Below are 27,041 nucleotides of genomic sequence, written 5' to 3' on the forward strand. Positions count from 1 at the left end.
TATCTTGGGTTCTTAACATGTTTAATGTTTTTCAAAAACACGTCAAACACGTTAATGGCACGTTGAGCCATAGCGCTAAAAACACGTGAAACACGTTAATGGCACTCAGTGAGTTAAGTAAAAGTAGCAATACTGCAATATAGAAATACTCTGTTACAAGTGAAAGTCCGGAATTCACAATTTACTTGAGTAGAAGTACAAAAGGATTGGCATCAAAATGTACTTAAAAGTATCAAAAGTAGAAAGTACTCATTATGCAGAATGTCCCATTTCACAAGTTTTGAAAATGTAAAAAAAATGGTTTGAAAATAGCAGATCTACAAGCTCACAATTTGTCGCAACGCATTGTGCCAACAACCCCCAAATTGATATATATTTTTCAAAAATGATCAAAAATAGTAGATGTACAAGCTCACAGATTGTATGATTTGCTATTTTTGAATAACCAACACTAAAACACTCAAATGACACAGATGCTTTCCTGGTTTTAATGGGTTAAGTCTTATTTTACATGACTTTCTAAAAACAACAAGCTCACAATGCATCTAGATCTGCTATGTTCATTATTTTGAACATTGTTGAAAATATATTGTCAGCACAATACGATAATATTGTCACAATATCGATAGAGCAGAGAGGTCTTCAACGTTTTTAGGCCAAGGACCCCTTGGCTGAGAGAGAGAGAAAGCAGGGACCCCCCGTTATATATTGTATAAAGTTTCCTTTTCTTCATAGATTTCATAGGCAGCTTCACAGACGTGTTTCACAGCAGTATCATGTTGGATTCATGTTAATGTGTATTTCCAGACACTTAACAATACTTAGTAAACCTGACCTTTCACTCTGTACTTTCTGTACTTTCACTTGATATTTTCTGGTCCCTAGGGTCGGGGAAAATGCTTTTACTGCTTCACCCTGCAGATGGTTGCTCAGGTGGCTCCGATGGGGGGGGGGGGGGGGGGGGGCTTTTATGGGTTGCTCAGGGAGTGGGACAGGTCAGGTGTCAAACTGCCGACCTATCGATTCCCAGTCTCTGTCGGGTGGTAAACCTCATTATGTCCAAAACTGTTACTTTTCAGGATTCAAATTCAAAACTATCATAAGTAGCAGATCTACACAAGCTTTTCCTCCGTTACCTTTGCCGTTCCCACCGTCCTGCCGTTGAGGTAGGCCGACACCCGACAGCTCTTCTTCACGTCCTTGGCCAGGACCACGGCCAGGTGATGCCACTGACCCGGGACCAGCAGGCTGGAGCAGCGGAACCTCAGCGAGGCGGGCAGGGGGCTGGGGCTGGACGACACCTCTGGCTCCATCATATCTGATCCAACAGACCAGCAAGAGAGAGAGGAAGCTCACATTAGTGTTCATTTTGACAGCAAATGTTGATCTAGTAGTCATGTTTTAGTCATCTGAAATGTTTTACTGTTAGTCTAGTTTTAGTTGACTCAATATTATAAGATTTTAGTCGACAAAATCTACAGTTGATTTAGTGCAGTAGTTCTCAACCAGTGGTCCTTGAGGGGGTACCAGGGGGTCCCCATGCTAAAGGTGTTAATACATTTTCACCCTTTTATCCATATTGTATACGTTGGCTATTCAAAAATAGCAGATCTACAAGCTTGTAGATCTGCTATTTTTGAACATTTTCGAAAAATCTGTGTTTTAAGAATTTAGTAGAATTTTGCATTTTTTAACACAAACTTCTCTTCTGGGGGTTCCTGGCACAAAACATTTTCAGATAGGGGTCCGCGGTCAAACGTATATCAATTCAGGGTTCCTTGGCATGAAAAGGGTTGAAAACCACTGATTTAGTCGACTAAAGTTTGTTGGCAGGCCTTGATAGAGCACCCACGCACTGCCAAGCATAACATGACTCGTCTTATTTCTACTGGATCTCTCCTCCACTAGTCCCTCCCAAACATTTCAGTCTAGTTTTTACACAATTGTCAATATATTTAGCCATAGTTTTAGTCATCATAGCTTACTTTTTATTTAGTTTCAGTCAGTGGAAAAAGGTAGTCAAGGAAACATTGTCATCATAGTTTTAGTCATCACAATGAACACTGGTTCACATCAATGTGGTGCCATAACCACTACTGCTATCATAGTACACACAGTTTGTTTGTTTGTTATTAACCACTTTAATCCTAGCGTCTCTATTCTGGGGGCAAAAGAAAAACGTCGAAAATAGTCAATCTACAAGCTCACAAGGTGTCGCGTTGGGACCCCTTGTGAGCTTGTAGATTTTTGCCAGAGATTTGGTGTAGAAGGAAATACTAGCGGACCTAATACAGAGCCCTGGGGCCCCTGGTCAACAAAGTATAAAGGGTTCAAGTGAGATTTCATGTAATCTCTTCCTAAGTGTTCATATCTATAATCAATATGAGCTATGTTAAAGATACAAACCTTAAGTTGCATGTCTCTCCCAAAGGAGAGACAATTACAACAATGTCCTAATTAGAGTAAAGATGGGCTATTTTCACTAGTTTGGGTCCCAGGGCGAAATAAAATGTCCCTACTGGGCCTCGAGCTAAAACGTTTGGGAACCACTGCATTAAAGTAAGTTCCCTATTACAGTTTTAAAGTTCACTTAAAGCAGGTGTTATCCTTTTTATTCCCTCTCTCTCTATCCCTCCCTCTCTCCCTCCCTCCCTCCTCACCGAGGAACGTGTAGGGCTCCTCCTCGGTGGAGATGACCAGGCATCCATCGCAGGCGGAGAAGGAGACGGACAGACAGACGTAGTGGTGCTCTGCGCGGGACATGTGTCTCACCACAGACAGCAGGCGGATGGGGTGAGAGTCACAGGCCGAGCTGAACCTGTTGATGTGGAACCAGCAGGAATAGGACAGGCCCGCCGCGGGGGGGAAGCCCCGACACTCTGGGGAATACATAAAAGACACAAGAAGACAGTTCTATTAATTTGTTTGGTTCCCAGAGGTCCTCGAGGGAGGGGGTTTTCCAGTGGGGGTCCTCCAAATCAACTCTGTCGGGTGGAAACCTCAAATGTCCAAAAATGATACTTTTCAGGATCCGATTTAAAAAGTAGCAAAAAGGAGCCAATTCTTAAGCTCCAAACGCGTTGCTTCACACCACGTTTCCTACAACTATGAATTTAATTCATTTTAAAGCATCATTCAACCCGTTTTATTGTATTGTTCCGCATGTTTTTTTTACCATACTGTCCATGCCGAACAGAAACAAACTTTACAGTATCACCCGTATTGCCTCCAAAATCATCGGACTTCCCACACCCACACTTGCTGATATGAACAATAAGGCCATCACACGCTTAGAGGGTTTTCTGTGTACAGTGGGGACCTCATGTTTTTGTCTTTGTGATATGTTGTTGTTATGTTGTTTTTGTTGTTATTAACGAACAGACCTTGTGAAGACAATTTTCCCCTTGGGGACAATAAACATTATCCTACTATAATTCTAGTAACCTCTGTCTGTAGTGGTGAGTAGGTGAAGCTACCCGGTTCTCCTCAGTGGCTGGACCAATTGCTCTGATTTTGCACACAGCCATTGACCATTACCATCTGAACTTAACTGTGAAGCCCGTTTTTCTATTTCATCAAATCTCAGCTTCTTATTAGCGCTTTTGTGTCAAAGAATGTCGCTATGGTTACGGGGCTGCCCAGCTATGGGACGAACTTCCTCCCTCTCAGTGTTCATTTATCCATCCTTTGGATTACTTTTCTATTTGCATTGCATTTTTTTGTTGTGAATTGCGGTGGGTTTCGAGCTTGCAGACCTGCTGCTTTTGATGCTTTCGTGTGACGCTGTAGTCACAGCTGTAGACAGTGACAGAATGCAAAAAAGGTTGAGAATGGCTGCATTCTATAATCTACTCATTCATAAACATGTGCATAATAATATGTGGATATTGAAGTTCTTCTCTCACCTCCTCCTACTCCACCAGTTGGGATGGAGTCAGCGTTCACTCCTTTCACCGTCGCCAGAGACGGCAGGACCAGACATCTGTCCAACACAGATATTTTACTTGAGTAAAAGTAGCAATACAATAGCACAATATAAAAATACTCTGTTACAACAAGTAAAAGGCCTGTGATCAAAATGTTACTTGAGTAAAAAGTACAAAAGTATTGGCATCAAAATACACTTAAAGTACCAAAAGTAAAAGTACTGAAATGTTTGAAAATAGCAGACAACACGTCGCAATTGTAGATGGGCTTGTAGATCGGCTATTTTCAAATAGCATATTGTATAAAATAGGAATAAAGTGGTTCATGTATGTTTCATAATAAAATGATTTATATCTGCAACTAGTAACTAAGGTTTTCAAATATTTGCAGTGGAGTACAATATTTATTTTATATTTATTTTTAGATGTAGTGGAGTAGAAGTAAAAGTATTGAAAATTGGAAATTCTCCAGTAAAGTAAAAATCACACCCTGTGTGAAGGTAGCGGTGCCTTTGATACATTATGTCATCGATATGTGTTTATAATGTGTTTATAGCCATGTGTCACGTGAAGCTTGACCAATCACTTTGTTGACGGGTCTGACCAATCAGAACGTTGACGGGTCTGACCAATCATTTACCCATCCTATAACTACTAGGAGCAGTGAGCAGCAATTCTACAGCGCTCAGGGAGCAATTAGGGGTTAAGACCCCTAATTGCTCTCCTAATTGTTAAGACCCCTAATTGCTTGATGTTGACGGGTCTGACCAATCAGAACGTTGACGGGTCTGACCAATCAGAACGTTGACGGGTCTGACCAATCAGAGCGTTGACGGGTCTGACCAATCAGAACGTTGACGGTGAACACAGACAAAGTCAGGTATAGAGCAGGATCCGCTCTATACCTAAAGGTATAGAGCGGCTAACCAAAATGTTTTACTTAAGTACAGTACTTGTGATATAAGACTCTCCCCCACTTGCACTGAAAGCAGTTGATCCACTGACATAATGTGTTCCATATCGGTGCAATGCGTGAACAGGACACTCACAGGTGTTGTTTATAATGATCGTGTGTAACAGTGGTTCTCAATTTCTTTTGTGGCAAGGACCCCCACATTTATATATATTTGGCCGTGGACCCCCCATAATATAACCATTATCTCCTTGTGGAGGGAGAGAGGAATAGGCATGCTTGGGGGTTCAAGTGTTTAAGAAATGAAGACCAAAAGATATGATTTATGTCTCTGGTTTCTATGTGACAGGCTGTGGCAGCTGTATTGAAGTAGTTCTCAAACTTTTTCACGTCAAGGACCCCCCAAAATTGATATATATGTGGCCTCGGACGCCCATCTGAAAATGTATTGTGCCAGGGACCCCAAGAAGAGAAAACAAGTGTTTTTTTTTCAATACTTTCAATATTAAAAAAATATACATATTAAAAAATAGCAGATGTACAAGCTCGTAACGCAGCACAAAGTGACGCCCTGTGAGCTTGTAAATCTACTATTTCTGAACAGCCATATTTAGCTGGGGACCCCCCTCAGATACCGCACTTTGAGAAACACTTCTGTAATGACCTCTAAAGCAGTGGTTCTCAAACTTTTTCATATCAAGGACCCCCAAATTGACTCTTATTAGCCCGCGGACCCCCATTTCAAAAGATATGCCAGGGACCCCCATAAGAGAAGATTTTTACGGCTCTCTAGCATTGATTCTCAACCATTTTAATTTCAAGGACCCCCAGTTTGACATGCATTAGGCTACGGACCCCCATTTAATGGCATTTCTAGCCCTGGGACCCCAATTTGTATTGTAAAATCAATGTTAATTTAACTCTGAGAGTGTACAAATGGAACCAAATGGACCCTAACGGGTCCATTTGGTTCCATTTGTACACTCTCAGAGTTACAGAACCATAAGGGTCCATTTGGTGCCTATCCATCATTTAGCTGGGGACCACCAGGAACCCCCGCAAGTACCCCTGGGGGTCCCCGGACCCCACTTTGAGAACCAATGCTCTAAAGGCTTCTCCAAAGGCCCACAACAACACAAACACACAGACTCACCCGTAGCCGCTCTCGCTCATGTCAAACTCCACGAAGGCAGGAGACGAGGAGAGACGGTGGGGTCTGAAGTTGCGCGGCGCCGTCATGGACACCAGACTGATGATCTGGTGGAGAGGCAGAGAGGAGAAGGAGGAGGAGGAGGAGGAGGAGGCGGGCGATCTCAGCAGGCTGAAGGAGCGCTTCAACGTCTTCTCCCCCGTAGAAGACCCTCGCCCCCCCGTCGTCTCCCCCTCACCCGCCTCTATGGAGCCGTCTGCCTCCGTGCCTGTTGGGGACATCATTATCAACGCTGTAATGAATTAAGACTGGAAAAGCTGAAGGGTGTGTGTGTGTGTGTGTGTGTCCATTAACACATTCCCTGCCAGGTCTTTTTTTTTTTTACTTCCCCCACTGCCAATGTTAAAAACAAAAAACACAGGAGCCGAGATACATGATTTTAAAGTAATAAGTTAACCAAGGAGTGAATGGAGCTAGAAATCTTTGGATGGCTATATCTCTGGTTCTGTGTGGATAAATTGAAAATTGAAAATTTGAAAAATAAAAATCAATCGATCACGGTTATACTCGTGACTGGCAGATAACGGGGTATTTTTCCAATCACGGTTATACTTGTGATTGGCAGGTAATGTGTTAAGAACATCCAATGTTTCATGTCAAGGACCCCATATTAATATGTATTTGGCCACAGACCCCCATCTGAAAAGGTTTTTGCTTTTGGTAATTGCTTCCTTATCAAACCACGCAATCAAGTTGAAATGTAAACGTATACTTATGAACTTATATTCACAGGTTACAATGTGAAATGCAATTTGTTGGAAGTAAGAACTTTTCACCATGTCCTAAATTAACACATTTATAATAACACTGGTCTCTACTGTCTCCATACACATTCATTGTAGATAGCAGATATGAAAGATCACATGTTGAGGATCTCTATAGCACACAGCTCACAATTTACAATTGTAATGCCTGCCCCTAGCCCTCCAAAACAAATGCTAGAAGTTGTACAAATCATACAAACTATTTCACCTGCAGCTTCCTCGTTTCCTGACTGGGGGCAATGCTATAAATGGTTTAGGCTTTAGGTTTAGTTTAATGCTACAATTCTAATCATTCGGAGTGTTGATTCTCCTACCATTTGAGATGGGAGTCGTCGTACGTAATGAAGGATCTTCTTCCTGTCCATCGTCCACTTTGTCTGCTGAACACATGAGAGGGTCTGCTAGACACAGGAACCTCCTGAACATAACAATAAGAATAAAGAAACATTAACATGAGAGGGTCTGCTAGACCTCCTGAACAATAACAATAAGCATAAAGAAAAGTTAAAGCATCGCAATATTACATATTGGGATATATGGGATGTCAAGATTAGCCTAGTTCCATTTCAGGCATGTACTGAACCTTAAAGGAGTAGTTCATCCAAAAAAAATATTTATTTTCTATCAATTACACACCCCATGAAGCCTTGCATTCCTGGATATTTTTTTGTTTTTTGTCACATTCCTAAGCCAGTAATTCGATGACCTGGTTGCTGCTCAGTAGGAGACTCAATTGGGTATCCTACAAGACACTCCGCCGGAAATAAGTCATCTTTTAACCTGGCGTTCCTCCCTGTTTTGGTCAAGCCATTCTAAGCAAACAAAACGAAATGCGGAACATTTTTGCTCTTTTCAAAAGGGTGAAATAGGGCTTAAGTGTTTAAACCCAACCCTGTACTTGTGCCGACTATTGCTACATAAAATGTAGCAATAGTAGCAGATCGATTTTGATGCTTTTGTCAAAAAGCTTGCGACGCATTGTCAGCTTGTACAGTAGATCTGCTATTTTCAAAATAGTTTTATACATTTGACAGCTTGTGAAACTCATTACGCAGCTTCTGCGTAATGAGTACTTTCTACTTTTGGGTACTTTAAGTACATTTTGATATCAATACCTTTGTACTTTTAAAGTAAATTTAGAATGCTGGACTTATTAAAATGTGAGTACTTTTTCCACCACTGCAGATCGACAAGCTTGAAAACGTGTCGCATCGCGACGCGTTTCGACGGATGGCGTTTCGATGGACGGACGGACATACGGACACACGGACAAAGTCAAATGTAGGAGTGGTTGGCACCGCTCAAAAATGTCAGGCTGGCCCCTTGGTTAGTTTAGGATAAACAAGTTAAAAAACCAGGGGACCTGGTTGTGCCAGACCTAAGCCGGTGTTGTGTGAAGTCGTGTGAAGTCTAATTCTGAAATCTTTGTGTCTTACGTTATATACCAACCGTATTTATACTTGTGACATAATAGTGACGTCACGACTAGTCTGTGCCTATTTATTCATGCATAAGAAACTTAACCACAACCAGACATACCATGTATGGACAAATTGGTGACAAAGGCTCGTGTAGGCCATACCTTTCGGGTCTGGCAAACACAAAAGGTTAGAACATGGAGATAAAGAGCTTTGTGTAGGTACAGTACCGTAGTTCAGACTGGGTGATAGCCTGAGAGGACAGCTTCTCCAGGATGCGCGTGACGGGCAGGTGCAGCGGGTGGTCCGGGGCCAGCAGCATGGCCTTACAGTGGGTCAGCAGCGTGGGCACCAGGCCCCCCCCCTCCTCCTCGCCGCCTCCACACATGATCTGACGGTTCCTCTCCGACTTGACCAGGGCCTGGACGTGATTGGCCACCGAGAACTGGACCTCTATGGACAACTGGGAGAGAGACAGAGAGAAGAGACAGGGAGAGAGAGAGATGAATTAACCCATTAAGACCGGAGACGTATCTGTGTCATTTTCAGATTTCTTTGGGCTATTCAAAAATAGCAGATCTACAAGCTCATAGCGCGGCACCGAGTGCCGAGCTATGAGCTAGTAGAGCCGCTATTTTTTGAAAACTCTTGAAAATGTGTGCAAATCTTTGAATAAATAAATATATATATATATATACTGTATATATACAGTATATATATATATATATATATATATATATATATATATTTTTACACATACAGTACATACATACATGTTTGCAAAGGGACCCCCCCCAACCCAGAAGCAAAGATTTGAGTTACGAATGTTTGCTTAAAAAGAAAATAAGTACATGTATTCAAAGATTTTCACAAATGTTCATGATTTTAAAAAAAAATGTCAACATATGTTTTTTTCATAAAACTGTTAAGATTTAGAAGACATTTTTAGAAGCGGGTCCTCAGGTCTTAATGGGTTAATGGGTTAGAGAAGGTATGTCTACATAACGCCACCAGACAGGACAGGTGTATGTAATACCTGAGGGTCCTCTGGAGTAAACACCGCTGGCAGTAGAGTCATGATGACACGCACAGCTCCAGGATGAAGAATAGTGTGGTCACAGGTGAACCTGTGAAGATTGACAGCAACTATTAATGTCAAGGACCCTCATATTAATGATCACTTAATGATTGTGTTGTGGCTTGGAACAAACAGTATATTTTATGTTCCTATTCATCACTATCACAATGCAAAGTCATTTTTCAAGGTTATAAAGAAAAAGATCCTATGTTTTTGTTTTAATTATACTAACTAGATGTTAGTTAACTAGATGTGAGGGCCACGAAGCGGCCCTCACATCTAGGCCCGATCCGAGGTTTGTCCAGACAAAAAAGTCCCAAACTCATCATTGTCCCAAAACATTTCGACAGTCATCCCTTCTAAATAGTCAATTTCCTCCTCAGGACGGCGACCTTTGCTGGCCTAGTCACTCTGCACACACGTCATGCAAAGTCCGGCCCCTCTGGCCTCTCCTCTCCTCTCCTCTCCTCTCCTCTCCTCCCTCCCCGCTTTGCGGCCCTAACCTCTAGTCCCAACCTCCCAACCTCGGTCATGTGATAAAGAGGTCAGACTTCCTGTATGTGGTTGCTATGGCAACCTACCAGATCAGGCTGAGGGTCTGATAGGCAAATCAGAGAATCAATCAAGCCGAGAGTCATTGCCATAGCTCTGATCAACAGTCTGTGGCGGGTCTTGGAGGCATGTGGAGTGATCCTGTGCTTGCGAATCCCGGACGAAATTTTTGAGCTTTTGTCAATTATAGTAGTATATAAGATGTTATATTATCAGAATCTTAGTCATTTGTTAATTATTTGGGGGCTCACTTGCAATATCCTCACAGCCCAAAGGTTTAGAATCACTATTATGTTTGTTTTTTTTCAATTTTCTCCTTCATTTTCTTTTTTTTTAGGGCTGCCTGTTCCTGATGTTTAGTCAGATTCCCAAGCTCCAGACGTCTTAAAACTAGGCCTTAAGTCTAGGAAGTCCAGGCCACTCTGTGTCATCTTCTCTACGATCATCAACATCCACTGGAACATATTTTATTTTATCTTTATTCTATTTGCTTGTCTTTCTTTTACGTTTTCGTCTTTCTGTTGTCATGGCTGCCAGTTCCCACCTGATGTTCTGTGGGAGTCCTGACTGCTCCAGACCGCTCTGGATAACTGTTAGCTTACATAACGTCTTCAGACTAGGACTTACATGTAAGATATGTAAGATGAGATCTGTTCCAAAGAGGATGATACGATCTCCCACCATGCAACAGTACATGTTACCCAACAAACCCGGGCCTTTCCCCTTGGGATCAACCTTCCTCCAGGAGAAGGTCTTGGGGTTAAATGTCCAGAGATCATTGAACTCTTGTCTCAGATCACAGTTGTATCCACCATATATGTACAGTTCTCCATTGTAGACAAAGGCTGCATGATTGTAACATTGTTCTGGAAGAAGCTGTGCAGAAGGTGTGGTCAGCCAATAGTTGGTCTCTGTGTCAAACACTCTGATGTTGTTGTCCTGGTGCCCTCCACCCCCAAACACAAACATCTTTGTCCCGATGATGGTAGCAGAGTGAAGTGATGAAACAGGTGATGGAGTGCCTCTGATGTTAATTAAAGACCAGACCATTGTGGTGGTGTCCAACTTGTAGATGTCATTAGTGAGTTCAGTCAGCTGGTTGCATCCTCCATGGATAAACATGACCTTCTCCAAGACACAGGCTGAATGGCCTGACCTCGCCTCTGGAACAGTTCCAGAAATCTTTGGCTTAAACCATCTGTGGGCGTCGACATCAAATGCATAAAGAACGTTGTCACTGTCTCCCCTGATGGTAAACCAGTTGTCATCTGCGGTTGTTATCTCACAATTCACCGTCCCACCCCAGATATAGATGATATCTTCTATCAGTACAGCTGTGTGTCTGTAGCGCATGGAGGGAACATCAAGGGAACATTCTCCTCTTCTTGTTGTCTCTGGGGGCAACGTCATCCAGCACAAAGTCACTGTGTTGAAGACGTGAACATCAATCTGATCCTTGTTGTAGGTCAGCCTGCTTTTAAACCCTCCAAAGGAATACACCTTGTCCTCCACTGGCCCAGCAGCACAACCATAGAAGTGGTCTGTCTGTGGTCCTCTTTTCAGAAGCACCGACCAGCACAGCATCTCTTATCTCTGTATCTCTCTTTTCTTCCTTTGTGTCTCACTCTGTCCACGTCTGTCTCTTCTTTGTCTCTGTGTGTCTCTCTGCCAACGTCTCTGTATCAGTGTCTCTGTCTCTGCCTTAATCAAAGAATCTCTCAACATTCCTCTCGATCTCTCTAGACGTCTGCAACAGCTTATATAGGCTGACAAAGCTCTGATCTGATGTCACTCACAACACAAACTGATATCATGCATGTGGAACAACACTGATTTGTGCAGGTGTGTTTATCTGCACACGTTTCTCTCTTAACACATTGCCTGCCTGCCAAGGACGTACATATAAGTTCTTTAAAAAATAAAATAAAAAGTACGCTAGGGGGCGCTCTTCCCTAACTTATGAATGATCCCTTGACTGCGAGAGAACGGTAGATGCCGAAACTATGACGTCACAAAAAAAGTCAGTCCATCCACTCCCATGTTATGAGATTTAGAAAAACACATCTAGCTCGGATTTCTTCTCCCAGTCTGCGTTCTTTGGTGAAAACGAGCCATGTTCAACTGAGCCAAGATTACCACAGAATGGACGATTGCGGTGGATAGATGAGACCCTCCCCCTCCCCCCAGACAACGTGGCTTCCGCGGGTCTCCGTGGATGGTCAAAATAAGGTCAAAACACTAGCAGAGGTGGATGAATTAATACCTGGGGGAGAATGTGTTAAGCCAGTTTTTATATTAGGTCACAGACGAATCCTACAGTAACAGTTTCAGTATTCATTTATCCATCCATCGGAATACTTTTCTATTTGCATTGTATTTTTGTTGTGAATTGAGGTGGGTTTCGAACTTGTAGATCTACTTATGATGCTTTTGTGTGACGCTGTAGTATGATCACGTACTGTAGGGTGATAAGGTTTCATGACATCAAATCTTATTTTTTTTTTTTTTGGGGGGGGGGGGGGGGCTTTGGTTGTCTGACCTCAATTAAGCACCCGTGGACTTTGATGTCACAGTCCATTAATCCCACCCCCTCTCCTCCCCTCCCCTATCCAGCGACATATAACAGCGACACGTGCAGCTGAATAGAGAGAAAACAACCTGCCATGGCTCACTGGAGTGGATTTTTCTAAAACCAAAATGTGTTAAAACATGGAGATAAAGAGGACATACTACTGGGACGAGCAGCTGTACCTGGACTCTGAGAAGACGGAGGAGACGCTGAACGCAGCGTTCCTCGACCTCTCCTGCACGTCCTCCGCCGACCGCAGATCCGACGTCGAATCCACACGACGGCCGACAGAAGAAGAACCCGCGTCCGCTCCTCCTCCTCCTTCTTCTTCCCGTTCCCGCCCCGCCGCCGCTGCTGCTGCCCCGCTTGGTTTCTCCCTCTCCCCGTCCCCCCTCTCCCTCTCCTCCTCCTCAGACCCCCCCGGACCCCCCCCGGAACAGCTCAGCTCCGGGGCCGCCGTGGCGTAGGTCCCCGTAGAGAACTGGTCCAGGTAGGACAGCAGCCTCACACAGATCCTAAGAGAGAGAGGGAGGGGGGGAGGAAGAGAAGGAGGCTGGGGGCCGGTGCTCTCTGCTAACTCCACAAACTGATGGAAGCTCCTCCCCCCTTGGGAGGAGGGTCTGTCTCTGTCCCCCGCGGCGGGGGTCTTCTTGGGCGCCGCCTCCTCGCCGGTCAGCAGCTGGGGGTCTTTGGGGGGCATCTGGAAGCAGATGTGTGCAAGTCTTTGAATATATATATACAGTGTATGTTTTAAAGAGAACATTTTTTTTACTCCGATCTGTGCTTCTGGGGGTCCCCTGGAACAACATATTTTGAGATGGGGGTCCGCGGCCAAATACATATCATTTTGGGGGTCCTTGACATGGAAAAGTTGGAGCACCACTGATATTATTATTAGACATTTTTACATTATGTATTTGGCCACAGCACGGACCCCCATCTCAAAATGTTTTGTTCTAGGGACCCCCACGAGCAAAGATTTGAGTTAAAAATGTTTGCTTTAAAAATATATATATATATATTCAAAGAGTTGCACACATTTCCAAGATTTTTTTAATAATAGCAGATCTACAAATATAGTAATATATAGTGCAGCAATTGGTGCCGAGCTATGAGCTTGTAGATCTTCTATTTTTTTTAATAGCCAAAGAAATCTAAAAATGGGTTACAAAGATGTGAATCACATTAACCCATTAAGACCTGAGGCCGATTCTACAAATGCCTTCCAAATCAGTAGTTCTAACCCTTTCAAATCTAAAAAAAAAAAAGTAAAAAAATAGCAGGTGTACAAGCTTGTAGATCTGCTATTTTTGAATAGCCAAAACGCCAACATGTTTAAAAAAAAATCACACCCTGTGTGAAGGTAGCGGCGCCTTTGATACATTTTGTCATCGATATGTGTTTATAATGTGTTTATAGCCACGTGTCACGTGAAGCTTGACCAATCACTTTGTTGACGTGTCTGACCAATCAGAGCGTTGACGTGTCTGACCAATCAGACCGTTGACGTGTCTGACCAATCAGAGCGTTGACGGTGAACACGGACAAAGTCAGGTATAGAGCAGGATCCGTCAGGTATAGAGCAGGAGCGCCGCTAAAAAATCACACCCTGTGTGAAGTGAGTGGTGCCTTTGATGAGCCCCGTATTGACCCCCGTATTGATGTTGTCATCAATGTTTGTGGACAGACAAAGAAAACAGACTAGAAAATGTGCTCCTCGGAGCACAAGTCTCCGCCAGCAGATCCGTGCTATTTTAACCAAAGGAAATCACTTACCCTATCTTTAACCATAGTTTTCTAGAAATGTTCTGATTCTTAGATTAGAATATCTAAGGATTAGAACACATGTTCAATCAGCCAAGCTAACATGTCCAATGTTAGCTTGGCTGATGGCACTGATGTCACTTCGAAACATGTAAACAATGTTTTGAAGTGACACATCTATTTATAGGGCTCTATTTCATCATGCGTCTCGCTAGCCAATCAAAGCACACCCTTTCAACATATTGTCACGTGTCACGTGATGCTTGACCAATGTTAGCTTGGTGGACACACGGACATACATACATACATACATACATACATACATACATACATACATACGGACAAAGCCAGATATAGGAGTGGCTGCCTTCGGCACCACTCAAAAACACAGATGCTGTTCCTGTACCTGGAAACAGCCCAGCTGGAACAGGGCCTCGGCCAGCCTCTCGTAGAAACCCCCCGTCTGGAACTGGTGAGCGTTGACCGGGTGGAGGTGCACGGCCAGAGCCAGGATGTGCAGGGCCAGGAGGAGGAGGTCCAGCACCCACTGGGTGCCCCCTCCGCCCCCCCACTGGGGGGGAGGGCGGGGGGACAGCGCCCCCTCCATGTCCACCACCAGGGACAGCAGGCCGGTGAAGCCCCCCGCTCGCCGGAAGGCGTCCCAGCTGTTGGGGCTCTCCAGGACCTTTAACACTGACTGAGGGACAACACAACAACAACACGACAACACAACAACACAACAGAGGGAGTCAATTACTGCAGGGATTCTCAACCATTTTAATTACAAGGACCCCCAGTTTGACATGCATTAGGCTACGGACTAGGGCTGGTAAATTAATATTCGAATTTCAAATATTCCTCGAATATGGGGGAAATATGTATATAGTTCGAATATGAAAATTAATATTCAAATTTATTTATTTTCATGTTTATTTGACAGGAACAATACAAAAAACATTGTATTATTGGATCCGAGCACTTGATACATTGTTTTTTTGTATTGTCCCTGTCAAATAAACATTAAAAAAAGAGAAAAAAAAAAAACTTATTTTTTTTTTGATATTTTTTTAAATAATAATAATAATAATATTCGAATATATTCAAATATCTGCCAATTTTTAAGACCAATATTCGAATATCATTTCACAGGAAAGTTACCAGCCCTACTACGGACCCCCATTTAATGGCATTTCTATCTCTGGGACCCCAATTTATATTGTAGAATCAATGTTAATTTAACTCTGAGAGTATACAAATGGAACCAAATGGACCCTAACGGGTCCATTTGGTTCCATTTGTATACTCTCAGAGTTACAGACCCATAAGGGTCAAACATGGTTCCTAACCATCTATCATTTTGCTGGGGACCCCCTGGAACTCCCTCCATGTTAAGGACACCCAAAATAACATGTAGTTGGCCACGGACCCCATCTCAAAATATTGTGTTCCAGGGGCCCCCCAGAAGCAAAGATTTGAGTTACAAATGTTCACTTTAAAAATATATATATATTCAAAGATTTGCAAAAGTGATTCGCGATTTTTCAAAAATAGCAGATCTACAAGCTCATAGCGTGGCACTCGGTGCTGCGCTATGAGCTTGTAGATCTGCTATTATTTGAATAGCCAATTTTTTGAATAGCTATAGGGGAGCCCTGGGGAACACTCAAGACTTTAAAATGCACTATAGTGTGTTGATCTTTTCATTCTTCGCCCAATCAACAGATTTGTAATGCACTTAGAGCATAATAAGCTGGTGAATTTATTACCTCTGCCTGTGGGACTGTGATCACATTAAGGACAGAATGCAGATTGATTTGCTAACACAGGTTCTAGCTGTTAACTCGGCTTCTATTTGATTAGAGCGCCACCGCACTCTGAGCCTGATCACATCAGCCCAACGCCACACACATCTGATTAACCTTAACTCACTTACACACCTACTGTGTTGTCTGTGTGTGTGTGTGTGTGTGTGTGTGTGTGTGTCTGTGTCTGTGTCTGTGTGTGTGTGTGTGTGTGTGTGTGTGACGAGAATAGCACCTACTATTGTGTGGATTCCACTGGTGTGTGCGTTCTCGTGTATATGCAATCACGCTGTATGAGTATTTAGTGTGTGTGAGTGTGAGTGTGAGTGTGTGTGTGTGTGTGTGCATTCTCTCTTAGTGTGTGTGTGTGTGTGTGTGTGTGTGTGTGTGTGTGTGTGTGTGTGTGCGCGCGCGCGCGTGCGTGCGTGCGTGCGTGCGTGTGTGTGTGCGTGCGTGCGTGCTTTGCCTTCGTGCGTGCGTGTGTTTATGCGTGTGTGTGTATAGCTAACTTGGTTAAAGCAGGTGCCAATCAGAATGGTTGTGACTGTGACCCGGGTTAGAGCTGTTGTGATTACTCCTCTCTGAGTTAATCTCATTCCTCACACATTACATGTCTGATGGATTAGCTCTCCAGATCTAATAAAAGGCTAACAGCATTGGGCTCAGCCTCTCAAAACTAGTTACCAGAAATGATTCATGTTATATATCTGTATACTGTATGTTTCATCTATTGTTCTGTTTTTTTACATCGTCACCAGGTTGTTTTAATTGACTAGAAAATAAGCGTGTACATGTTGTGGGAGGAGTCTTTGTGTTGAAATTAAATCTCAGGGGAGTTAACTCTATAGCGGTGGTTCTCAAAGTGGGGTCCGAGTGTGTGCGTGCGTGTGTGTGTGTGTGTGTGTGTGTAGCAGTGTTGATTTCGTCGACTAAAACTATGACGAAAAATGTTTGTCGACTACCTTTTTACACTGACGAAAACTAAATAAAACCGAAATAAAAACAAGCTATGATGACTAAAACTAAGACTAAATATATTGACAATTTCGTCAACAAATGAAAACTAGACTAAAATGTTAGTGAGGGATCTAGAGGAGAAGAGATCCAGTAGAACTAAAAGTCATTTTATGTTTGGTTGCGCTCGGGTGTTGCGCTCTGAAAACAGCAGATCTACAAGCTCACAACAGCTTGTAGATCGGCTATTTTCAGGATGCAACCAAGTGTAAAATCAGCCATTACGACGCCATCAAGGCAACGCCAACATACATTTTAGTCGACTAAATCAACTGTAGATTTAGTCGATTATAATCTTGTGATATTTAGTCGACTAAAACTAGACAAAAACTAAAACATTTCAGATGACTAAAACTAAATGGAATTTTATTCAAAAGACTATGACTAAAACTAAATAAAAAATTGCTGTCAAAATGAAATTGTGATGATGATGTATGGAGTTTTCTGTACTTTTAAATTGTTCAAGATAAATAAAGATAAAATCAAAATCAAAATCAACACTGTGAAGGAGGTATACCTGCAGCAGGTCGTGTTTCAGAGCCACCTCCTGCGGTGTGGAGGAGCACAGGGCTCCTATGGCCGTGCTCATGAACTCCTCCGGGTTGATCTCTGCCAGCTGCTCCAGGATGTGCAGCGCAGGGCCGCGGTACTGCTCTGAGTCCAGGAAGATCTTGATGTAGGGCACCATGCCCAGGTCTCTCACTGACACTATATACCAGGGGCACAGGATGGAGACATGCATAGGGGACACACACGCACACAAAAGACACAAACAAAAATACATGAACATGATTAAGACCTGAGGCCGATCATACTAAGGCAGTAGGGGTCTTAAACAGGGGGTCCGGGACCCCTAGGGGGTCCTCAGAGTTATTACAGGGGGTCCGCCAAATTTTGTGTGATATGATTTATTTTTTCGCATTAACCACTTGAACCCTAACATCCCCTTTCTGAGGATAACTTTAGCCAAAAATAGCAGATCTACAAGCTCACAACGCCTCGCGCTGCGAGGCGTTGTGAGCTTGTAGATCTGCTATTTTTGGCAAAGAGGTATAGGTGTAGAGGGAAAAAAGAGCTGACCAAGTAAAATATAAAGGTTAATGAAATGAAACACAATTGTACACAATATAGAGGGGGTCCCTGCTTAATCTCTCTCTCAGCTAAGGGGTCCTTGGCCTGAAAAGGTTGAAGACCCCTGTACTAAAGGCCTTCTAAAATCAGTGATTCTCAAACTTTTTTTGGACCACCCAAATAGATATATATTTGGCCGCGGGCCCGCCATATTAAGATGTTTTGTGCCAGGGACCCCAGAAGTGAAGATTTGTGTAAACAAATTCAAAATTATTCAAACATTTTTCAAACACTTTCAAGATTTCTAAAATAAATTAAAAACTAGCAGATGTACAAGCTTGCGGCGCAGCACAAAGTGATGCGCTGTGAGCTTGCAGTTCTGGGTTCTGTTTTGTACATCAAGGGTTCTGGGGTGTTGTAGATGTATATCTCAGAGCTCTTAAATGGTTGTGTGCTAATGTGCTGAGCATGAAGTAATGTATAGCAGAGCCTGAACGCCAAGATCAAATATACTATTCACACGTGTATTTACATTGTATAAATAAAATGTTATCAAGCTATTAATAGTCTCAATATATTTGTGAGTTACTTGACTGAACTTTTTAGAATAACTCATGATACACTATGTGCTTATCCCTAGTGTTTGCTTCAAAGGTACATTTAATTTTGGTCTCAAAAGAGGAACTATACTTAACACACTTAAAATAAATGATAGGGAAGTGAGATGTACAGCATAATGGACCGTGGGCGAGGGGGAATTCAGGTGTCATAGCATCAACAACAGTAAGCATGAAAAGACAGCAGAGAGATAAGAATAAAAAATCAAATGGAACATAATAGAGTCTGACCACAGCTATATGCCCTTGGTCTGACTCAGCATCTCTCTGACTCAGCATCTCTCTCTCTCTCTCTCTCTCTCTCTCTCTCTCTCTCTCTCTCTCTCTCTCTCTCTCTCTCTCTCTCTCTCTCTCTCTCTCTCTCTCTCTCTCTCTCTCTCTCTCTCTCTCTCTCTCTCTCTCTCTCTCTCTCTCTCTCTCTCTCTCTCTCTCTCTCTCTCTCTCTCTCTCTCTCTCTCTCAAGCCTAAACTTATAATCCTGGGTGCTACTCTCCCTCTGCCAGCCTAGGGAGAGCCCCGAATTGATGGTGTACTAAAAGGTCAGCCTGCCATGTACTTTTTCTTCTGTAGTTTGTAACCTGTACAGGAAAAAAAACTACAAAAATCGGCCTCGGGTTTCATGCCTCTTTGAACTTTAAAGTAGTAATAAATGTGTGTGTGTGTGTACCTGTGTTTCTGATGGATCTCAGGGTCAGGGCTGCCACCACTTTGAGCATACAGGTGGTGAAGGCTCTCTCACTGGCCTCCACACATGACTGCTCCTGCTGGGGACCTGCAGTATAACAGGCACAAAGACACCAACATCACCTCTAACTCTATATCTGACATATATTTGTCATTTTTGGTTCCATTCATACAATCTACACAGACCCGTAACTTCTCAAGGACCCCCCCATGGCGTGTCCGCTTCCCACTTTGAGAACCACTGAATTAATATCTCAGCTTTAACAAACAGGCCTCATACAGGGTGTGATATTTATTAAGTCATAACAATGAGAGCTTGTCTGTACCGCTGAGCTGGGTCTGCAAACCAAGATGGAGTGCCGTTTGATCAGCACAGCACCCTGCGGCGTTTTATTGTGTTTAACGTGACAGCGCTGTGCCACCACCGCGCTAACCGTTTCAAACGTTGTGAAAATTAAAAAGAGAGCTGGAATTTCCGTTTCAGCTTCACCCAGCTGATGGCTCCTGCTCAGATGGTTATCGTGATTGATTGAACGTGCTGCGAGGTTTTATTGCTAATCACTTTCAACCAGGCGTCCCTACTTTGGGGTGTATCATTTTTAGTTGACAGTTCTACAAGCTCACAACATGTATCACTGCGATGCGTTGTGAGCTTGTAGATCCGCTATTTTCGGTATTCGGCATACGACAAAATATATGGGACTTAAGTACAATAACTGCTACTTCAAAGTGTCTAGACGGATGGACAAGAGGGAATGTCCAAGAAAGTTACGTTGATGCTGTGCAGATCTGATTAAATTCCTCGGGCAGAAAAACCGTGTCGTTATTGGTAAAAAAAAGACTTCCGGGGGAAGTACATACAACGGTCCCAGCCTATAGACACGTTTTGCCTTAGTTCCTTACCAGGTTTTTCTCCCTGTGAGATAAGAATAGGCTGGGGACGAGGTTAGGACATACGGTAAGTGGTTAAATACTACTTGCCTGAAATGATTTATACTGAGGACCAGTGCTGATTTCATCGTCTAAAATTATGACGAAAAATGTTGGTCGACTACCTTTTTTCACTGACAAAAACTAAATAAAAGCTAAGCTATGATGACTGAAACTAAATATAATGGCAATTTGGTCAACAAAAAAAAACTAGACTAAAATGTTAGGTAGGGACTAGTGGAGAAGAGATCCAGTAGAACTAAAAGACAAGTCATTTGGTTTGGTTGCACTCAGGTGTTGCGCTCTGAAAATAGCAGATCTACAATCTCACAACACGCCACGCTGCAACGGGTTGTGAGCTTGTAGATCTGCTATTTTCAGCATGCAACCAAGTGTAAAATCAGCCACTATGACGCCATCAAGGCACAGCCAAAATACATTTTAGTCGACTAAATCAACTGTAGATTTAGTCGACTATAATCTTATGATATTTAGTCGACTAAAACTAGACTAAAACTAAAACATTTCAGATGACTAAAATATGACTAAAACTAAATGGAATTTGATTTTTAAAGACTATGACTAAAACTAAAACTACATTTCTTGTAAATATCAGCACTGCTGGGGACTGTATGTGGACATAATAACCTGTTCTAGTGGCAGGAACCACTCCGGCCTTCCGGAGGATCTTGGCTCTCCTTCGAAGTTCCCCCAAGAGAAGCTCCAGAAGACCTCCATCACTCAGAACTTCTGCTACCAGTCCACTACGCACCGTCATCCTACAGAGAGCATGGAGGAACAGGCTCAGTGGTCTCATACTATACAATATACAGTCACTACGTACAGTCATCCTAGAGAGAGCATGGAGGAAGAGGCTCAGTGGTCTCACTATACTGCCAGTAGAACATCTCACCTAGCGGTGGTCTGTTAACGACCCATTAGATTTCTTTGGCTATTCAAAAATAGCAGATCTACAAGCTCATAGCGTGGCACAAGCTTGTAGATCTGCTATTTTTGAAAAATCATGAAAATGTAAATGCAAATCTTTGAATTTATATATATTTTTTAAAGCAAACATTTGTAACTCAAATCTCTGCTTCTAAATCCTAACGTATGTTGTATGTATCCTAACGTATGTTTCTTTGTAGATCGTCTATTTCCACTATTTTGTAACAGATATAAAATATGATATATGGCGTATCTTGGCCATAATATATATATACATATATATATATATTTATTTTAAATAAATAAAACATTTTTGATTTTTTTGTAACATGACAATCACATTGGAGTATAAACAACAACTATAAAATATGAAATAAGAAAAGATAATGACAGATAATTTGGTAAATGTTCCGGATGAGTTCAAATACAATATAAAACATAAAAAATAAACAGTTATACAAAGATACAAACAAGAACAACAACAGACACTCTTGCTCTCATACTCTTTAATACATTTATTTTGCTCTCATACTCTATAATACATTTATTTTGCTCTCATACTCTTTCTGCTCTCATCCTACTATAATTCTAGTAACCTCTGTGCGTTTGTAGTAGTGGTGAAGACACCCGGTTCTCCTCACTGGCTGGACCAATTGCTCTGATTTTGCACACAGCCATTGACCATTACCATCTGAACTTAACTGTGAAGCCCGTTTTTCAATTTCACCTCAGCTTCTTATTAGCGTTTTTGTGTCAAACACTGTCGCCATGGTTACGGGGCTGCCCAGCTATGGGACGATCTCCCGGGTTGCCAGATCATGTGCGCATATCCCCCCACGGATGCGTCGACCGGGTATGGTCTAGTACTCTATAATACATTTCTTTTGATTATTGGTTTCGGTCATTGTAATTTATTTGTGTATTTTTCAGTTTTTGTCATATCTGCCAGCTTACAACTTTTGTTTACAAGGCCTAAAAGCCACATAATGAAATTGTTAATCGCAATTATTTGTCTGACAGTGACAATGAATGGTTAATCATATAATGTTATAATGGTGACAGCCCTAGAGTAGGTCATGTTGCAGCCGTCTACTCACCTGTGGTAACAGCTGAGAGCCGTCACTCCAAACTCCGCCCCCGCCCCGCCTCCAGCCAGCGTCCCAGCCAATCCTTGCTTCAGCACACTCTGCACCGCACGCAAGGTCTCGTGGGGGATGTAGTTCAACTGGAACACCACCTGTTGGGGAAAACCAGATGTAATACACATTTCATATCTGCTGCTAAGCTGCTACTGTAGGTACATATAGAGACTGAGGTATTCTGCCTTATATTTTAGCCTAATGTACATTTGATAATGTTTTGGAATTTAATATTTTCATTTTTCTTATGCTTTATCTTTCAAAACTGCAATTCCACAATTCGTGCAACTTGTACGGAAAACAATTTCACCTGCTCTTTTACACCTATAAACTTGTCATAGCTTAGAACTCAGAACGGCTTTTCTCTGTTCTGGCCCCACAGTGGTGGAATGAACTCCCCACTGATGTCAGGACAGCAGAGTCACTGCCCATCTTTCACCGCAGGCTGAAAACCCACCTCTTCAGGAAACACTACCCTTCCTCTTTGCCTGGCCTACTTGTTGTTAACTAGTTGTACTACCTCTTGTTTATTATTGTATTGTTTTGGATCTTCTTTATTTGATACTTATTTGTATTAGCTCGTGCTCATTTGATTTAGCTATTTGTCTCATCTGTTTAAGAAAGTAGGTAGTTGATATATTGCACTATATATCACTCAAGTGATATATTCACTCACTTACTTACTTTAGCACTAGGTATACTCTTAGTTGCTTGTTTTAGAAGAGAATGCACTTAAGACTTCTGGTGATTAGTAGTTTCGTTCCCTACCTATGTTGAATGCACTTATTGTAAGTCGCTTTGGATAAAAGCGTCTGCTAAATGACTGTAATGTAATGTAACTCATAGAACTTGCAGATCTGCTATTTTTGAAAAATCTTGAACATTTTGTGCAAATATTTGAATATATATTTTTCAAAGGGAACATTTGTAACTAAAATCTTTGCTTCTGGGGGGTCCTTGGAACAATATATATTCAGATGTGGGTCCGCAGCCAAATACATTTAATTTTTGACATGAAAAAGGTGTTCAGCACCACTGATATATAGCCCTTTTTTTCCAGAAAACTGTTAGGTTTTAGAAGACATTTGAGTGGTATATACAGTCGTACCATCTCCAGCAGAGAGAAGAAGAGCTTGTGGACGGACGAGGCCTTCCTCCACACACAGCCGGCCAGCTGGGCCAGACACTGGGTGGTCCACTCCAGCAGGAAGAAGTTGGCCTGGTCCCACTCCCACAGGCTCCGCAGGGTCCCCAGGACCCCGCAGCACAGCCGGGGGTCCGCCGAGCGCACCAAGGAGTTGTGCAGCAGCAGGAAGGCCGGCAGGTTCCTCACCACCGCCTTACCACCGCCTGGAAGAGAGAGACAAACGAAACCTTGTATCTCCAGATGTCATTATTATATTTTAAATTGACCCATTATTAACTCTTAAACTGCCAGGGGTTTTCTAAAACAGTTTGCCACCTCTACCAGCAGTTTACATGGTAAAACATAGGAAAAATGTTATTTATTTCTCCGTTTATTTATTAACATTGAAGTGAATGGAGCAGCAACTTTTTGGAAAATGTTATCTCCTGGTTCTTTGTGAAGAACGGAAAAACGGAAAAAACAAAAAAACAAAAGAATAATTTTAGAAAATGTTTTATTTTTGACGTTTATAAAAGTTTTTGTCAGAGAGTTAAATTGACCCATTAAGACAGAGGAACGCGTCTGGGTCATTTTAAGATTTATTTGGCCATTCGAAAAATAGCAGATGTACAAGCTCATAGTGCGGCACCGAGTGCCGTGCTATGAGCTTGTATATCTGCTATTTTTCGGGGGGAAAAATGCCTCTGGCGGTCCCTGGAACAAAATATTTTACATTTTTGTATGTTCAAAGATTTGCAAAAATGTTCATGATTTGTTTTTAAATAGCAGATCTACAAGCTCAATCTGCTATTTTTGGATAGCCAAAGTATAAAATAATGCTTGTAGTGGGATGCGTTCCCGGATCTAATGGGTTAATGCTCTAATTCACTGTTTCCCAAACAGTGGGTCGGGAGGGACTCGTCTTTGGAGTCGCGGACCGATCTTTCTGGGTGGTGTTGGGTTGGGTGATATTTGTCACCACACGTATTCCTACGGGCTGCCTGGGAGCGGCACCTGTCAACAGGCCAGGGCGTGTCGGGCGGGACAAACTTGTAGATCAGCTTATTTTGGCAAGCGAGTCCATCACGCAATGGGAATAAGATGTTGATTTATGAAGTTCAACCTCATGACCAAATTCTAATAAAACTTGGCAAAGGGTGTTACATAAGCACTTTCTACTGAACAATTGATCACTCACCTTTGCCGAGGTAAAAAAGATGATGCAGATATACAATATTTTTTTATCAGAGCTTTAATTGATTACTGAGGAGATCCTCAAACATTTCAGTACTTTTACTTTTGGTACTTTAAGTATATTTGAATGCCAATACTTTTGTACTTTTACTCAAGTAACATTTTGAAAACATTCTGAAGAAGACCTTGTATCGAAACATTAATAAAGCCTTGACTGGGAGCTTCTTTTAAATGTACAGTGTGCAGACTTTATTATTTCTTATATATTTCCACTGTTGGTCAAAGCCTTGACCTACGAGTTTCATCCTGGCATTTGCCAAGGCACCAAAGCAGAACTAAGACAGTCAAAGCGAAGACTGGCCAATCAGAGTGTGTCCTCGCCGGACATGCTTGCAGAGACTGTAATGTAATGAAGTCAAAGACGTTGGCTGCTATGTTGTTTGTGTCCAAAGTGGCCACTGATATCCCAAACTACATAGTGATGCTTTAACTGCCTTATTTTAACCATGCACCCGTGTATATCATGCACCTTATGTATTTATTTCACCCTACTCCTTTTGATATCTGACCAGTTTATATGTTTCTTTTTTTCTTTCCACCTTTTTTGAAACTGCAATTATGCAGGTTTTCACCCGCTTCAACATTGTGTCCTTCAAATAAAAGGGGAAGAGGTAATGTTTGTTTTCCAGTTGAATGTGGCTGTCATCATATTTATGTTATAATATTGCTCACACCCGCACCAGGAACAGCACATCCACAGCATGGCGGTTTAGGCTCTCCATACATTCCAGCTGTCGTTTTGTTACTTCCTGCATTGAACTCTGGGAAAACACCGAGCTGTGGGGTGGTTACTGGCAGCGTGAACTAGTATGAGAGTGATGACACTATAGCAGAGACTCCCATTATATAAGAATGGAATGCGGAAATGCTCTGTCTGTCTCAATGAGGAAGTTCCAATGTTTGGAACTATACATCCCATAGCGGCCCGCTTTGCGGCGAGATCAAAGCGTGGCGTAACTCTCTCTCTCTATGGGTCTGGTTTTACTGGTCTGGCCTCAGAGTACAGGCCGAGGGGATGTGGAAGTGAGAGCTCCCATGATGCAACATTGTTTTGTCACTCAACAGTAAACAAACCAACATACAGTATCATCAAGTCAGGGGTCAGCAACCTTTAATGTTAAAAGAGCCATTTTGGACCAATAATAAATACAAAATCTGTCTGGAGCCCCAAACATAAGTGAGTCTTATAATGAAGGCAACACGCGCTATTAAGTGTATATTAGCCTATCAAAATGACTAAATACAAACGCATGTTAATTAGCATTGATTAAATATGATAACTTCTCACAGCAGATCAAACATACAGGTAATCCAGCAGCATTGGCAGTGAAAGCAAACGACTCTGTCCATGAACTATTCAATTCTCTATTTTCCTCAGTTATCTTTATTTTTTTTGCGCTTGGAATCACACCGGTTTGTTTACACAAGCCACCCGTCTGGCTCCTTGCCAATAAATGTGTTGCAGGCTATTCTACACATTTTTACAATATTGGAAAACGTAAGAATGTATGTTTGATGTTTGATGTTGATCTCCAGTTTCAAATATGATTATTTTGGAGCGTCGCGGCCGGAAAGGTTTGGGAACCCTTTGCTCGACAACACAACATTAAACATAGAATTGTTAATTTCAGGGTCCCCACACATTTTTAGCAATGAATTTCCAAAACTTCTCCAAAACTTTTCCAGAATATTTAGCCCAATTTCCAGGCCTATATAACAATCATTCGGCGCAATAATGTGTCTCTTACTCCTATGTAGAATGCCCAAAGATAGGCAGTGTAGCAAAAATAAAGTTTGAGACATACATTAGGCTGCCGTCACACAGCCCGTTCGGCGAAAAACTACTTATGTTACATATTATTTCGTGTAATATTATTCATGTTTATGAAAATGTTTTGTTTTAACAAAATCAATAGCCAAAAACAATGCATAGCCAAATATTTTTCCAGGACCCTTGATAAATTCCAGGACCTTTGATGATGTTTGATCAATTTCAAACCTTTTCCAGTACTGGATTTTTTTTTTTTTAATTTAAAAATATTTCCAGGAATTTCATGACCGTGGGGACCCTGTAATTTACTTTAATTGAGTTTTAACACTTTACACGCTTACAGACCAGACACTATGTGTAACCATTAAGACCCTCACAGTAAGAGGTCATCACCCTCTGAGACATTGATCGTATGCTTCTATACCAAACCTATTATGTCATGCCTTTATTAGCAAAGATTTCTGAGGGGAAGCCCCCCCCCCGGACACCCC

The 27,041-nt window shown here is 42.2% G+C and overlaps 1 protein-coding gene across 5 annotated transcripts in view; it reads right to left on the reverse strand.

Moving 5' to 3' along the window:
- Positions 1-27,041, reverse strand: part of wdfy4 (WDFY family member 4) — a 187,371-nt gene that overhangs the window by 126,812 nt on the left and 33,518 nt on the right. For all 5 annotated transcript variants that reach the window (XM_084076960.1, XM_084076962.1, XM_084076961.1 and 2 more), the window contains 14 exons: positions 23,508-23,749; positions 22,358-22,497; positions 20,961-21,091; positions 19,366-19,470; positions 17,528-17,718; positions 14,601-14,891; positions 12,613-13,130; positions 9,268-9,358; positions 8,462-8,694; positions 7,128-7,231; positions 5,993-6,257; positions 3,906-3,982; positions 2,661-2,879; positions 1,137-1,318 (listed from right to left, as the gene is read on the reverse strand). In XM_084076960.1, the coding sequence (XP_083933086.1) occupies positions 1,137-1,318; positions 2,661-2,879; positions 3,906-3,982; positions 5,993-6,257; positions 7,128-7,231; positions 8,462-8,694; positions 9,268-9,358; positions 12,613-13,130; positions 14,601-14,891; positions 17,528-17,718; positions 19,366-19,470; positions 20,961-21,091; positions 22,358-22,497; positions 23,508-23,749 (2,789 nt within the window). The remainder of the gene's footprint in view (positions 1-1,136; positions 1,319-2,660; positions 2,880-3,905; positions 3,983-5,992; positions 6,258-7,127; positions 7,232-8,461; positions 8,695-9,267; positions 9,359-12,612; positions 13,131-14,600; positions 14,892-17,527; positions 17,719-19,365; positions 19,471-20,960; positions 21,092-22,357; positions 22,498-23,507; positions 23,750-27,041) is intronic.

The sequence above is a fragment of the Gymnoscopelus microlampas genome (assembly GCF_963454915.1).
Source record: "Gymnoscopelus microlampas genome assembly, chromosome: 13".
Classification (NCBI taxonomy): domain Eukaryota; kingdom Metazoa; phylum Chordata; class Actinopteri; order Myctophiformes; family Myctophidae; genus Gymnoscopelus; species Gymnoscopelus microlampas.